The sequence below is a fragment of the Camelina sativa genome, chromosome 1 (genome assembly GCF_000633955.1).
Source record: "Camelina sativa cultivar DH55 chromosome 1, Cs, whole genome shotgun sequence".
NCBI classification, from domain to species: Eukaryota; Viridiplantae; Streptophyta; class Magnoliopsida; order Brassicales; family Brassicaceae; genus Camelina; species Camelina sativa.
The window spans coordinates 8,674,796-8,689,924 of NC_025685.1; the positions used below are offsets into that span (position 1 = coordinate 8,674,796).

The 15,129-nt window shown below is 35.8% G+C and overlaps 3 protein-coding genes, 1 long non-coding RNA gene and 1 pseudogene across 4 annotated transcripts in view; 1 reads left to right on the plus strand and 4 right to left on the minus strand.

The window, feature by feature from the left end:
- On the plus strand, positions 20 to 1,108 carry LOC104783977. Its single transcript, XR_767241.2, has 3 exons — positions 20 to 232; positions 351 to 641; positions 752 to 1,108. It is a non-coding gene; the product is annotated as an uncharacterized LOC104783977 (long non-coding RNA).
- LOC104783984 lies at positions 1,695 to 3,302 on the minus strand (annotated as a pseudogene).
- Positions 5,642 to 8,898, minus strand: LOC104783993 (pollen-specific leucine-rich repeat extensin-like protein 1). The gene has a single exon (XM_010509078.1). It carries the CDS (start codon positions 8,545 to 8,547, stop codon positions 5,824 to 5,826), a length of 2,724 nt encoding a protein of 907 aa, XP_010507380.1. The 5' UTR covers positions 8,548 to 8,898; the 3' UTR covers positions 5,642 to 5,823.
- Positions 11,202 to 11,690, minus strand: LOC109130839. Its single transcript, XM_019240914.1, has one exon. It carries the CDS (start codon positions 11,561 to 11,563, stop codon positions 11,381 to 11,383), a length of 183 nt encoding a protein of 60 aa, XP_019096459.1. The 5' UTR covers positions 11,564 to 11,690; the 3' UTR covers positions 11,202 to 11,380.
- The window catches only part of LOC104705535 (transcription initiation factor TFIID subunit 1b-like), a 5,333-nt gene continuing 4,783 nt past the window's right edge, over positions 14,580 to 15,129 (minus strand). Inside the window, exons 8-9 of the mRNA XM_019246319.1 lie at positions 15,000 to 15,052; positions 14,580 to 14,945 (exon numbers count right to left, since the gene is read on the minus strand). Coding sequence (XP_019101864.1) covers positions 14,580 to 14,945; positions 15,000 to 15,052 — 419 coding nt within the window. The remainder of the gene's footprint in view (positions 14,946 to 14,999; positions 15,053 to 15,129) is intronic.

A 15,129-nucleotide genomic window follows, 5' to 3' on the forward strand; every position in this document is an offset into this window, starting at 1 on the left:
TTTTTTTTTTTTTTTTTTTTTTATTTGGTCAAAACTACTCGTTTCTTCTAATTAGCGATCTGGGTTGGTGTTTTTTTCGATGAATTTTGGTGGGTTTGTGTTAGATTATCGAGATGTTATGTAAATTTTGGGAATTTCGAATTTGAACTTAAGAGGGTTGCTAAGAGGGTTGAAATTTTGGATTTTGTGTAGCTACGACTTTTGGTTCTGCTCTCTCTCAGAATCTGACCTGGTAAATAAATAATCGTATTGTTGAGGCAAATCTCTTCAATTCCCACCTTATTTCTTTAATCAAGCAAACATGTTACTAATAATGACTATCGATTTCCGCTGAACATTTTGTTTTGCAGGATTTGCTCATCAGCTTAAAGAAGCTAGCCATTCAACGCGACACAATAAGTGGTCATGACCAAGAATTAGCTGACAATTTTGATCTTAAGCTGCTCCTAGCGCATAATATGTATATATGAAATTATAGACTTTTGAAGACCAAGTGTTTCNAAAAAAAAAAAAAAAAAAAAGAAGACCAAGTGTTTCTTGTATAGTGGGGAATCATTGCAAGTCGGATCAACATGATTCTCGGTTTAACTTTGAAATTTACCAAGTCTTTTGCATCCCATTTTGGTAGCTAGGATTTGCAGGTACAAACCAGTTTACTGTATATGAAAGTAAAACAATATACTAGATAGTGATTGAACACAACATTAATATTACATTCTCTTTAACAAAACATTTTTATTTTTGTTTTGAGGTTTGGTCTTGATAACCCTCCACGGCGAGTCCAACTCAAGGTAACAACAGGGAGAACCGAGCTGCCAATCCTAAAGCTGTGACTGAACCTCCACAATGGCTGATGACATCAATCTCAATCATCCCACTAATGTGCCTGATGAGTCTCATGAGCAAGAAGTTTATCCCAATCTCAATCATCCCACTAATGTGCCTGAAGGCTTTGCAACATGTAAGAAATGCTTAACCTTGAAGGAGCTTCTTTAACTAAAGTTTATCACATAGTCGTGCATGTTGTTGTTATCCTTGTATGGTCCAAAATCTTAGGTTATGAACATTAGATATTTAATTGAATGTAATACATGTTATGTATGTTTTGTGTAATGGATATTTTTGATGATTTATGGAATAAAACAAGTTATATATAAATCTGTTTAAATAAATTTTGCAAAACAGGATTTAAATATGCAAAATTATATAAAATTACAATTATGAAGCTTTTTGTTGTAGCCCATAAGTTACAAGTTATTATGTGGGTTTGTATAACAATTTGTCACGACAATACTGAAACCAAATTGATGTAGATAACTGTATCAGTTAGTAGCAAATGGCGACAATTTAAATTGTCTCTAATCTGTAGCAAGTTGCTACGATTTACGATAGAGAAGTCAGTTTGTGACGAGTAAATAATTACTAATTTTTTTTGTAACAAAACTGTAACAATTTACTTTTGGCTATAGAAAACAAATTATTCCTACATATTTTTTTTTGTAACTATACAACAAATTTTTACTAATGACAGAGTAAGGCTGACTACGATCTTCGTTAATATATTGGTAGCTACCTATCAATCAAAATTGTTTGTTTTAGTGGTTCATTATGCACGAACAAATTATCTTTTATTTTTATTTTTGCCAATACATGAGAGAAANAAAAAAAAAAAAAAAAAAAAAAAAAAAAAAAAAAAAAAAAAAAAAAAACTCAATAATCAACACAGAAAAGTTAAGTCATCAATTTGGATGTTTTTGGTTTCCTGTTTCCGGAAATCACTTCTGTTCCTACTTACGTAGAACTTACCCCATTTATAGCCTTTGTACCTTGGAGGGTTTTCAAGACTCACAAGCTCTTCTAATGGCTTCACTTCCACATCGTGTGAAGGCAACAAGAAGAATGGTATGGAGTATCTCTCTCTAGTTGTGTTCACCACCACTCTATGCTCTGCGCTCCAATACTTATCATTCGTCCATATCTACACATTATCATTATTTTTTATTATGTCATTACGCATTAACTATGAAAGAATACTGTAATGATATGTAGTATGACATAATTTCAAGGATATATATATATATAGATATATATTACCTCCATAAGGATATATATATATTACCTCCATACAGTTGCCTATATTGATGACAAGAGCATTAGGGACGGGTCTAATGGGAAACCAAACACCGTCCGATCTACGACTAACTTGTAATCCTCCAACTTCATCTTGAGACAATACACTTATTACGTCTGCGTCTTTGTGGTGACCAACACCTAAAGCTAGATCAGGTCTTGGACATGGTGGATAACGATTTATCCTTATAAAACTCATTTGTTCTTTGAAGTAATTGTGAAAACGCTCTTTCGGTAAGCCTAAGCTTAATGATATGAGTTCTAAGAGCTTCAACGCTAATTTTTCAGCGTGTCTTGCATATTCTTCGCATGCTTCCCTAATAATAAAATAGAACGAAAAAAAAAATAGCTCACATAATTGAATAATAAAAATAGAAAATCATTTCATCGAATCTTCCTGAATGCTATGTGTAAGTTGTAAGCTGTCATATTCAGTGGTGGATGCAGCGTTGGGACTTGGGAAGATAGGATTCACGTGACTCCACCAATAGATTTGGTAAACATGTGTTAAGGTCTTGCTTTAAGGTCCAATAATCTATAGAGATTTCAGTTTTTAGAGAACTGAAATATCAAACCGGATCCGGTTCGTTGTTTCTCATAAACAGCAATGAATCTACCTAATTAAAAGATTACCTGAAATCAGAAGGAAACTGAGGCCACTTGTTGTAAACAAGCCTTAAACCTTCATCTTCAGGATCAGTGGAAGAAGGTATAACCATTGGATCTTTGAAATAAATATCGAACACTTCTTTCCAATCTCTGACGTTCTTAGTGTGTTCTCCATCGTGATACCCTACTGGATTCACCTCGTCTCTCTTCACCTTTATCTTCTCTTCCATAGGCAAATCGAAAAACGTCTTCACAGTCTTCTCCACTCGTTGCCTTGTGTCACAAGGCACACCGTGATTGATCACCTGAAAAAAACCCCATTTCTCACAGGCGTCACCGATCTCTCAGATGACGTTTTGGACATCTTCGTGGTCGTCGAGGCGCGAGAGATCGATCACGGGTATTTCTTCGGGTTGGTTAGGGATGAAATTCGAATCTGATCTATGTTCTGGTGCTTGGATGTAAATTGGATCAAGATCCTCCATTGTTACAAGTACGAAAAGTTTTGATGCTAAGTCAAAAGAGCTTTATGATGTGTCTCTTTAACCAGAATGTTGTTAACTATATATATATACCACTACTTTCTCAAAAGTACAAAAGAAAAATTCAGGATATATAAATCAATTTTGTTTTGTTTTTATGCGTTTGTTTTTGTTAATGATATTAAGATACTAGCTACTACTACTAAAACTTCAACTTTTTCTCGTTGGATTTATTATTGGTCAGAGGATCTCTCATCGGATCAAGAATTGAAGTAATTAACTCTTTAATCGAAAATATAATAAAATCACTCTGTATTAGGATAATAGTAAATCAATCTTGAAAGTTGGACAAAATCAATAATGTATGGTTGAGTAGTTGAAGTGTTGAACACTATTCTTTATTATAAATTTGTCAGAGGCAGAGTGACAGTGTGTTTTAAATCTTAATCAATTTGATTATGATTGATCAGTAGTAACATTGAAAGTTGAAAATATGATAGTAGTATATAGTTGCCAATAAAGACCATAACTAAAAATAATTTGGTATGCTGAAGAAAAAACGAAAAATAAATCAACGACATAAAAGCCAACCTGAGTTGATATAAATAATCTAAAAGTCTTTTCATTTTTTAAAAAAATGTTTTTCTAAGCTGTCAAACTAAATTTCAAATGGAAAAATATGAATGGGATATAGGAAGGGGGTATTCAACTTGTTTTTTTTTAGGATTTTAAAGTATTGTTAAAATCCTTTATTATTCAATTGAGGTTTTTAAAAAATTTAATGAAATTCTATGTTATTCAACTAAGATTTATATAAAATCATTTAAAATAATCCAGAATCTCTTGTTATTCAATCAATAGTTTATAAAACCAACATAAAATTTTTTATTATTCAAAATATCACAATTTTTTTTAGAATGCTACTTTGAATGATTCTAGGAGACTTTTTTTTTCTTCTTTTTAGTTAAAAAAATACTTTTATCAAAATCATACCCCTTAACATAGAATTTTGAAAGATTTCATCTAACCCAAAACCAGAAAGCTCATTATCTTCTTCTTCTTCGTTCCCAATGTCGAGAGGATCATGTCGTTTAGTACAGGTTGTTTAGCACAATTCGTTGATGCTCAGTCCAATCAAGCTTCTCTTGTCTCCTTTCACTCTTGCCTTTGACATTGTTGGCTCTGCACCTTGTGGCTTTGGCATCCCTGAATTCGTCTCAAAACTTTCTTATCTCTCTGTTTTTGTGAGTTGTTTTCTCTGTTCTTAGCTATTGTAAAGAAACAAACCATCACCATCTCTATTCTCTCTCTTTTCAGCCATAGAAACCATCATCACAATCTGTAAGCTCTCTCTCTTTTCTCCCTCTAATATGAAAAATCTCTCATGTACTGCCATATGCAGTCTGTGCAAGATACTTTTATCTTGTCGCCGTAAAAGCATACCGGATCATAGTATACTTTAATGGGCTTTATCTTGTTTGCTTATTAGGGTTAAACTATTGGTGTATATATATATATGGTATACATCGATCAACAACTTTTTTCTCCCAGCACAATTTAGCTTTCTTCTCCTTGCACAAGGTTCATCTCCGTCAAGGGGAGTATTTAAAAAAACTGATTACTAATTTACTTATTAGAGAAACATGTTCATAATTAGTAGGTACCAACGAAACGTAGTTAGTATTATAAACAAACATGTGGAATGATGCTATGAATATGGGGTCATGATGCAGTACTATACTTTTTTAAAGATTATTTTCATTCACCACACTTTGATTCCTCTGTTTTGGGTTTTGTCACATTCAAGTTTGTTTCTCTTTGTTTCCATTTTTTTATCACATTCATATTTGCTTATCTCTCTCTCAAATTTGCCTCTCTCTATCATGTTTGCTTCTCTCTCTTTCTCCTTACTCTGTTTTTGTTCTTTTCTAGATAGACAGCCTTTGCAGTTAAGTGATTAATTAAGCTAAAAAAAAACATGCTGAAGCTGGAAGGTGGAAGCCATGATGAACGTAAAAGACTCCGGCAACGCAAAAAACAGTGGTCGTGCAGCTTTTTAGCTTAATTACTCTGTTTTTGTTTTTGTTTTTGTTCTGGTCTAGATCAACAGTTCTTCACAAATAAGCGATTAATAAAAATCTAGAGCAAAAGATTTTAAAATCACACAAAGTTTACTATAAAATCTCATAGATCACATTTCATTATCTAAAAGAAAAATAAAAATAAATTTAAAACACAATCAAATCTCCTAAACATCTCCTAAATCTTACAAAATTCTAAAATATTAAAATCTTCCAAAATCCTTAAAACAACAAGTTAAATATTTTGGAGTTTAGACATTAAACAAAAAAATAGCTTGGAGAGAAATTAACACAAAGAATGTGATGAATTTACACTATAAACATAGAATTACAGATATGTTAACTTAACGGTTCATTTTGTAAATAATATTCACTTTCTAAAAATTCATCTACTTACAGATTACAAATGGTCAAATTATAATAAATAAATGTAGATTTTTGCTTATATTTTTTCTTTTGTTACAAATTGGGTTAAACTGGAAAAATGTTGGACCAAAATGTAAATATTAAAAAAGTTTGGTTTAGTAGCCTGGGAACATCGGCGGTGGTGGCGATGCGTATTGGAATCCAATGTTTGGTGGGAGGATGAAATTATCATCGCCGCCGTCGTTGTCTTCCGATGGTGGTGCAGTTACATCTGGTGATGGATTTGAAGACGGTGGTGATGACGAAGGGGTGGCGACCGATTGTTCTGGTGCTTCAACTTCTGGTTGTGAAATTGGAGCCGGGGACTGATTTGGCTCGGAGATTGGCGCCGGAGCAGGACTTGACTTGAACACTGGTGAATAATCTGATTCTGACGGTGCTCCGATGTCCTCAGAGTCTGGAGTCGGAGCTTGAACCGGTGATGAGTCTTCTTCCGTTTCTGATGAAGGTGTTGGCGCGTTTTCTGTTGGCGATGATGCCGGCGGTAGAGGCGTCACTGGTTTTGGTGGTGGTGAGAAAACTGGGGGAGGAGGAGAGTAAATAGGTGATGGTGACGGTGGTGAGTGAACTGGAGGAGGCGGTGAGTGTACTGGTGGAGGCGGTGAGTGAACCGGAGGTGGCGGTGAGTGTACTGGTGGTGGCGGGGGAGAATAAACGGGCGGAGGCGGTGAGTGGACCGGTGGTGGCGGAGGAGGAGAGTATATTGGTGCAGGCGGTGGTGGAGAGAAAACTGGAGGTGGCGGCGGCGGAGAGTGGACCGGAGGAGGAGGTGAGTGTACTGGTGGTGGCGGAGAATGGACTGGGGGAGGGGGAGAGTGAACTGGGGGAGGAGGAGAGTGGACCGGTGGTGGCGGTGGTGAATGGACGGGCGGAGGCGGTGAGTGGACTGGTGGAGGTGGAGGAGGAGAGTATACTGGAGGTGGTGGTGGTGAGTAAACTGGTGGTGGAGGAGAATGCACTGGAGGAGGAGGTGAAAATACAGGTGGCGGTGGCGGAGAGTGTACTGGCGGAGATTGTGGCGAAGGCGTCTCTTCAGTAGACGGTGGTTGAGGACGACGTTTTTTAATAGGAGATGCATCGTAAGGATCATCTGTTACCGGTGGTTCCACTGGAGGTGATCCCATTTTTGGTGTCTCTGTCTTTGGTGGTTCAGGCTTAGGTGACTCCTCTGGTTTTGGCGTCTCCGATTTAGGAGGTTCCGGTTCAGGAGATTCTTCTGGTTTTGGTGGCTCTTGCTTAAGTGACTCTTGTTTTGGTGACTCAGGCTTGGGTTTTGGCTGCTCTGGTTTTGGTGATTCATGTTTTGGTGGTTCCGGTTTTGGAGATTCTTGTTTTGGTGTCTCTGGCTTAGGTTGCTTTGGTTTAGAAGGCTCATGTGATGGTGTCTCAGGCTTTGGACTAGGCTGTTGTGGTTTCGGAGATTCTTCTGGTTTTGGCTTAGTTGGCTCTTCTAATTTTGGTGGGTTAATTTCTTGTTTAGGCTCTGGTGTTTTTGGTGTTGGCTTTGGCTCTGGCTCTGGTGTTTTTGGTGTTGGTTTTGGCTCTGGCTCTGGTGTTTTTGGTGTTGGCTTTGGTGATGGGTTTGAGCCACCGCCACCGCCACCGCCACCTCCACCACCGCCACCGGCACACTTGTCCTTACTGCAATCCACAGGACGACTAACCACCGGCAAACATTCTTTAGCCGACTTTTGTTTTGGTCTGTTCTGTAAGCAATTGCTCGTGTCATCAAATTGTTTCTCTTGGCTCGACCCAGGCACACAACTTTGAGCCTCTCCATTGAAAAAATTGTAAGAAAATGTGAAGTTCGACAATTTGGGCAACTTGCAGATACTGTCTGTGACAATTCCGGTGAGCTTATTGTAAGAGAAATCCATTTGTTCCACGTTGGCTAAGCCCGACAAGGTCGATGGTAAACTTCCAACGAACCCATTGCTGCTAGCATCAAACACGGTCACATTGTTCAACGAACCTATTTCGTTAGGGAAACAACCACTCAAGTTGTTCCCAATAAACACAATCTCGTTGAGGTTCTTCATCTGGCCAATGGTTTTTGGGATGCAACCGCTGAATTTATTGTGTGCGAACGTCACGACGGAAGCTGTTGATTTACCAATTGTCTCTGGGATGGTCGACTCGAATCTATTGTTGTTCAAGAAGATAGCGTCGAGATCTTTATCAAAGATCTCTGCCGGCAATTTCCCTTCAAAATCATTGTATCTTATGTCAAGGAACTTCAAAGACGGCCAAGAAAGAGCAACCGTTGGAAACGAACCAACGAAACGGTTGTTGCTGACATCAAACTCGTACATCAACGTTAGTTTCGAAAAGCTTTTTGGAATAACTCCGCAAAACCTGTTGGAATTAACGTGAAACAAGGCGACATCGGTCAATAAACCTAGCTCAGGCGGCAAGTATCCAGCTATATCCGCATGGTTAAGGTCAATACCCGCCACAACCATTACGCTCGGGTCATCGAGCGCTGGTGCACAGAAAACTCCTTTGTAAGAACACACGTTTGGACCAACCCAATTACCCGCAGTGTTGAATGGATCGGAGTATATTGCCTTTTTCCAAGCTTGGAGGGCAATGTAAGCCCTTTTCAGCCGGTTATTATCGAACTTGAGGTCTAAATGGACTTCGTACTCCATGTCGTCGGGAAGATCTCCGTTTTCTGATAATGCCAAAAGTTGGCGTCTTGTGAGAAACGAAGCTTCCTCATCGGTGAGGGCCGCCGCGGAATAGAAGAAAACGGAAATGATGAAGAAGAAGAGGAGAAGGAAGCAGCCTAAAGGCTTCTCCATTGTTCTTCCGGTCATGGTGATGAAAAACCTTGGAAACGGTTCTATGGCTTGCTTAATAGATGAATGTTGTGGAGAGGAAGCCTATAATGAAACAAAGACAAACAGAAACCATTGGATTGTTTTGCTATTTTGGGGGAAAACAAAATTTATATAGACTTAACAATTTAAGGATACGAAAATAGCAAACTATTGTAGCTAATATAGAATAAATGGTCGTTGACAACGTCTTTACAAGTTTTGTTTTTTGTTTTACCATAATTGAAATATGGACGACCGATGTTTTTTACAGTCTAGAAAAAGTAAAAAAGTCTTTGTTAATGTTGTGAACATGTATTTATTTGACGTGTGCGTTTTTGAACTCTTGGAAACATGAAAATAAATAAAAACTTTATTTCATAAAAATTGTTGATACAATTGGATATTTTTCTGTAGTCAGCATGATGGAAACTGTTGCAATTCAAAATAGGATAAAGTAAACTAACCAAATAAATTCTTTATTAGTACTGATAGTAATACAAGAAAATTTCCAAGGATTAAATGAAAAAATGATATGACCGAATAATACTTTGTACATTAACATAAGAATTGGTCATTATGTCAACACCTCATTGTTTAGTTCTACTAAATAATTGTCTTGTAAAGGCCACAAAGGCCACATTCGTTCATCACAATCTCGCAATAACGTGAAAATAAAAATGGTGAATAACAAAACAAACAAATACTTAACCTCAACTCTTGTTATATTGATGAACCTATACTACTACCGCCCTATATCCGCCACGTCACGGCCACCACAACATGGCCAACAGGCCAATCCCATTTTGTGTTGGTTCATGGGGCTTGGTGTTGATTTAAACTTAGCAACGTCCGGGATTGATCTACGACAAGCTGAGACTCTATGGTCGTTCGTGGAGTATATTGGTCCGTTGATGGGACTAATGGAGAGTCTAGGTGAGGATGAGAAGGTGATTCTCGTGGCACATAGTTCGAGCGGGCTTGCTGTTTCCAACTTTCCAAGGCCATGGAGATATCCATGATAAGGTTCATATGGCTTCTTTTGATTTTCTCTTCTTCCATAAAAATTCTAAAACCTTTTGTAAGTTGGTGAGATGGCAAGCTCCACAACTGGACTTGAAGTTTGTATTTGGAGATGGGCCTAGTAAACCTCCAACACTTTCCATTGGAGCCCACTTTTTTCTTTCATTAACCATGTATGATCTTAGTCCTAAAGAGGTAAAAACACTTTCAATTTCTTTTATTTAATTGAAAAATACATAAGTCTTGTGCTTAAGCCATATATTGAGTGTGAATGGTTGCAGTGGTTGGGGCGGACAAGTTCAGTCCAGACGGACTGGATCACTTTTTATTTACCATTCAGCAAATGTAGTCTACAATAGTGCGGTCCAAATAAAGCAGAGACAAAACCGCATCAGACCAACTGTGGACCGCTTTTGCATACAAATAAAGTTGGTCCGCAGCAATCTGTAGTCCACCTTAAAAATGGAGTGGTCCAGACCGCATATGGATTTGGCCGCCCTGACCGCAGTTACCATTCAAACCCATTGTATAATTTTGTAGGACGTGAAATTGGTTGTGTTATTGAGACGGCCACAAAGGTCATTCAACAACGTAGAGATAGACACAAGTCTTGTGCTCACTCCCTAGCGGTTTGGGTCGGTAAATCGGATATTTGACAAGTCACTGGTGAAAGACTTTCAGCTCTGGATGATCAAGAATAACCCTCCTAACTACGTGGAGTATATCCAAATATCTGATCATATGGTCATGATTTATATGCCATTAGATCTTGGTGCCTGTCTTTTGTCTTTGGCTCAGAAGTTTTCTTGAAAAAAAAAATATATATTTAATATATATATTTCAACATTGTGTTATAAGCAAAACATGTTTTGCAAGTCCAAAGCTGATTTCCAAGTCGATCGATTGAAATGGAAAGAAAAGAAGAAGTTGATTTCCAAGTTATTTAAAATTAGATGGTTGATCAATTATATTCATATGTTTCACGAGCCACTTTGTATATTTTTTATTTTTGTATATACAACTACAACCCATTACTCTGCAGTAGGTTTGACTTTTTCAACTTTAGCTACTACTACTAAATTGCGTCACAAAACTAATCAAACTACAAAACCAAGTAGTTGACCACTATAATTAGCATGCGATTATGGACCCTGTGAAGTATAAAATCTCATAGATCCAAATTTAATTAATATGTAAAAAAATACTCCCTTTTCTATCCAACAGATAACTAAATGAAACCAAAGTTGTTGCGTTGATGTGGTTTTTTTTGTTTTAAGTGTCCATTGAAAGCGAATATACTTTTCCAATTTAGCTTTGGTGAACTTTGTACATGGTTACATATATTACTTGAGTTCGTTTCAAGAGCATCAAATCCAGTTTTAAGAGTTCAACACATGATTTGTTTATTAGAAACCAATTAACATAATTCACACCTCGCGATTCTCAGTATTGGTTAGTTTCGATCCACATAAAAAGTGATATCCTTCTTATTATGTAATAGATGATGATTTTTTTAACAAAAAGTAACGAATGTAGAGTTTTGCAGTTGCAAACTTTTTAAAGATGTGATTTAATTATCTTCAATGGATCTTGAAGAAAGTTAAAACTAGCAGTTAATTAACACACAAAAATTATAGAAACGTTGACGATTTGATTAATTTGTAAACTCTTCATGATCTTTTTTGGTTATACTTTATACACAAATCAACAGCATCCAAAAACGCCACAAGGCAAGAGAACTACTAACTTTTAACGAGGCCAAAACCAAAAACAAAAAGAAAAGAAAAGAACGTCCAAACAAAAAACCTCATTACATGAATCCAACAAGAGGAATGGGAACAGCGGCGTAATTATTCCGACGACCATCGTGAACTGCTGGAAGCGACGGTTGAGGCTTACGGAAAGCTTCTTCTACTGTTTCAGCCACGGTGGTGACGAAAACAACAGCAATTTTCACCAATTCGATGCAAATCTCTAGCTTTTGAGACACCATATTGTTGTTCTTGAATTTTCTTTTTCTTGTTGCCTCTGGGTTAGTGTTTTGCACTTTTGAGGTCTTCTTTTTGTTATCTGTTTGCCGCGTCTTGAGAACTGATCTTTGTCTTTGTGAGTCTTAACTTGCAAAAGCCAGAGTTATATTTATAGAGACAGACATCAAGGGACATCAATCCATATAAAATTGTATGTATTGGATTATGATAAATTTAATAATTGGTTGGTTGACAAGCCATGTGGCATTTCATTCGTTACCAATTATTTCTCGGAAGATGCTTCCTTTTGTTGTCCTTTGGTTTTTACAAAGAGCCAATATATTTTGGGGTCGTTTCTTTTAAATATATATGCGTAAATATATGTCTAACGTCGCATGTGTGTGTATCTGTATGTATAAACTGTGTTTATCGTAGATCCGAGCATGCAAAGAAAGGTTCTACGTACGACTAAACTAGGAGTAAGCTATTTAAATTGGATCAATATTCAAAATAGTAACTAAAAGTCTAAAACCAGGATATACATATCAAAGTTTAGCTAAACTACACCAAATAAAAAAAAACTAATAATCGAAAATTAAATATCTTTTTTAGAGATGTTTTTTTTACTATTATTTAAATATGCGAATTATATAAAGAATTTATAAGGTATTCGTGTCTATAATCCACGTGGAAACGTATGTTGATTTGTTGTACATATAAATATGTTTTAGGAAATGATCTATCTTAGTTATATCATATACACGGTTTGGTTGAATGGATGAGGATGAAAAATTTGCACCAATAGGACACGAAAGACAATATGACAATTGATGTTGTTTTTTATTGAACTTTTAATAAAACTATTTTGATTAAATAACGTGGATATATTACTTGTTGATTCATATGTTTCCCCTTTGCAGTGTAAGGCTGACTAAGATCTGCGTTAATATATACATACATATACATCAGATGATGTAAGTTGATTACTTTAATTTATAATGAGGAGTCAAATGATTCTCATTTCTCAATATAAAAAAATCAAAAAGTGTTGATCATAAAGTGCATGAGATAATGATTATTAATTACCCTTTATTCTCGAATGATTGATAGTTGTTTATTGCATAAAGTCGAATCTAGATGTCACCATGTTTTGCGATATTTGCAAATATGGCTTATTGCTAAACAATTTCTTTTGATCTTCCTTATAATTTATATTCAATCCAATCCAAAACCAAAATACATGAGACTGACCCCAAAAAAAAACTCAAATCAGATCATTTAAAATAATTATAACGATTAATTTCACCCTTATTCGATTTCTTTTTATGGATTTAGCTAGAACAACCTTAACTAAAACTTAAACCAATAAACAAAAAAAGGTGACCCATAATTAATAAGAAACTAATGGATTTTATAAAAAAATAAAAATAAAGGATGGGGGTAAATATCTAATTCTACTTGATTCATGGGATTGAAATAAAAATCAGTAGAGTGATCGGGACGTAGCACCAAACGCAGCAAAATGCACATAATTGAGAAGCACTGCATAGTTTTGTTGCGACTTGCAAGTAGCATGTCAACCATTCTTTCTTTAACCTTAAGCTTATCAAGGCTTAATTAAACAAAACACAAAAATTAGCTAACCATATGTTCTAAGAGCCCATGGAAATTATGCCACGTGCCTTCGTCGTGGTTGTTGAAGTCTCTCCTATATATATTTTTTTTTCGATCAAAGTTTATGTTCTGTCTAGTGGGTGTGATTTTTAAAAAATTTGAGTACAAAAGACAATATTGTAAAGTAACCAATAGACAATATACAGAATCTCATTACGAGATTCTAACATCTACTTGGCGTTATCAAGAAAGTGGGAATTACATATACGTGGAAGTTTTTTTTTTCTTTTTAAGTGGTCAGATTAGTGGGATATAATCGTCAATTAGCCGTGTGTAAGTAACAATGTTTGTTAAGTAACTTGGACAGGCGTCAGGCGTGTTATATTGCATGTAACATGATTTCATATTCCAATAACTTAACAGAAACCCAAAAGAAAAAAAAGAAAAAGAAAAAAAAAGTCTCTTAAAGTTAATAAGTTAGAAGATTACGAAAACGTAAGCAAATCTTATGATGCATGGCGACCTTTAACGACCACATCTTCTTTTATGATTCAGTCTTATCCACTTACTTCCCTAATCTCTCATATAGAGAACTTGTTTTATAAAAAGAGCTCGAAGAATTTAAACTAATTAATGACGACCAGAAATTAAAAGCTGATGACAATCATTTGTATTTTGTATGTTTTAACCTTTTGGTCTGTTCCATTTCAAACTAATTTTCATTGATATCTAATTATCTATATATATACAACAAATTTCAAAAGCAAGCATGCAATTTAAAAACATTATGTAGTGATCAAAACTCAGGACCACCAAAGTCTTTTTTTTTTCTTTCTTCTGAGACTCTATTTCATAAACAATTACAATACTGTATTTGAAAATAAGAAATTGTATGCAAACCATTGTAGATAAAACATTTGATCGAAGATCCAGTATCCAGGTAGCTCTTGCAAATTTAAGTATTTTTTGATCAGATAACCCTGATTAATCATAAGAATACATGACCTCAATTGAATCTTTAAGTATTATGATGAATCTACATTTCTACACTTGCTAGTATAGTATTTCTTACATACCCCAAAGAAAACATAGCCAAACGCAACTGGATAATAGTGATTTGCATTATTGCATACAAAACCTATTTAAATATGAATTATAAGAAACGAGCACGTTTGTAATAATACTATTTACAGAAAATCATGAGACCAATTTTGTTACAGTTTTTTTACATGAGAAAAAATACTTACCATTGATTTTTCTGTATAATGCTATGTTTAACACCGAAATTTTTTTGTTTAACCAAAACTACTTCAATATTCTCGTGTGCTTTCTTTTCTAATTTATGGTTCGCGATTTCTTCCATTAACAAAAATTACTCGTATTTACAAAGTGTCGAATGTTTAGGTAGGGACTTTGCAATGCTAATCAATACGAGTGACTAGAAGCTATACCTTCCTCTGCTTCTGTTAACTCATGTCTATATTCATCCAACAAACGATCGCATTTCGACAGCAACTCATCTGCCAACGGCGGTATTTCCAGGTTACGCCCATCGTTGTAAAGATGAGCATTGTACTTTATCTGCCAGACATCGCGTCTAAATTGCTTTCGGTCACTGTACTCCATCCTCCGTACCTTATCCCGGATTGTCGAGAGATCCATTGGGCGTTCCACAATGTCAAGATAGTTGGGAGCCTCCTTTTTTGAAACCGGTTTCAAGAAGAGGTATGACACGTTTACTTTGGCTCTCAGTGTGTCTACTATGCTTTCCAAGATGTTTGCTAGGCCAACCTGTTGATAAATGAATTAAGAAGAGAAAACAAAGATGAGTTTCACAGAGCTCACAGGATCATGTATCAGATGTTTTTCATTTTCTGGCAAGACACCGTACCAAAAACCTTTATGTGATGTGAATAATTAATTGGGTAAAACTGTGATTTCCAGTTTGATCTCTCAACAACGGTGCAGACAGACA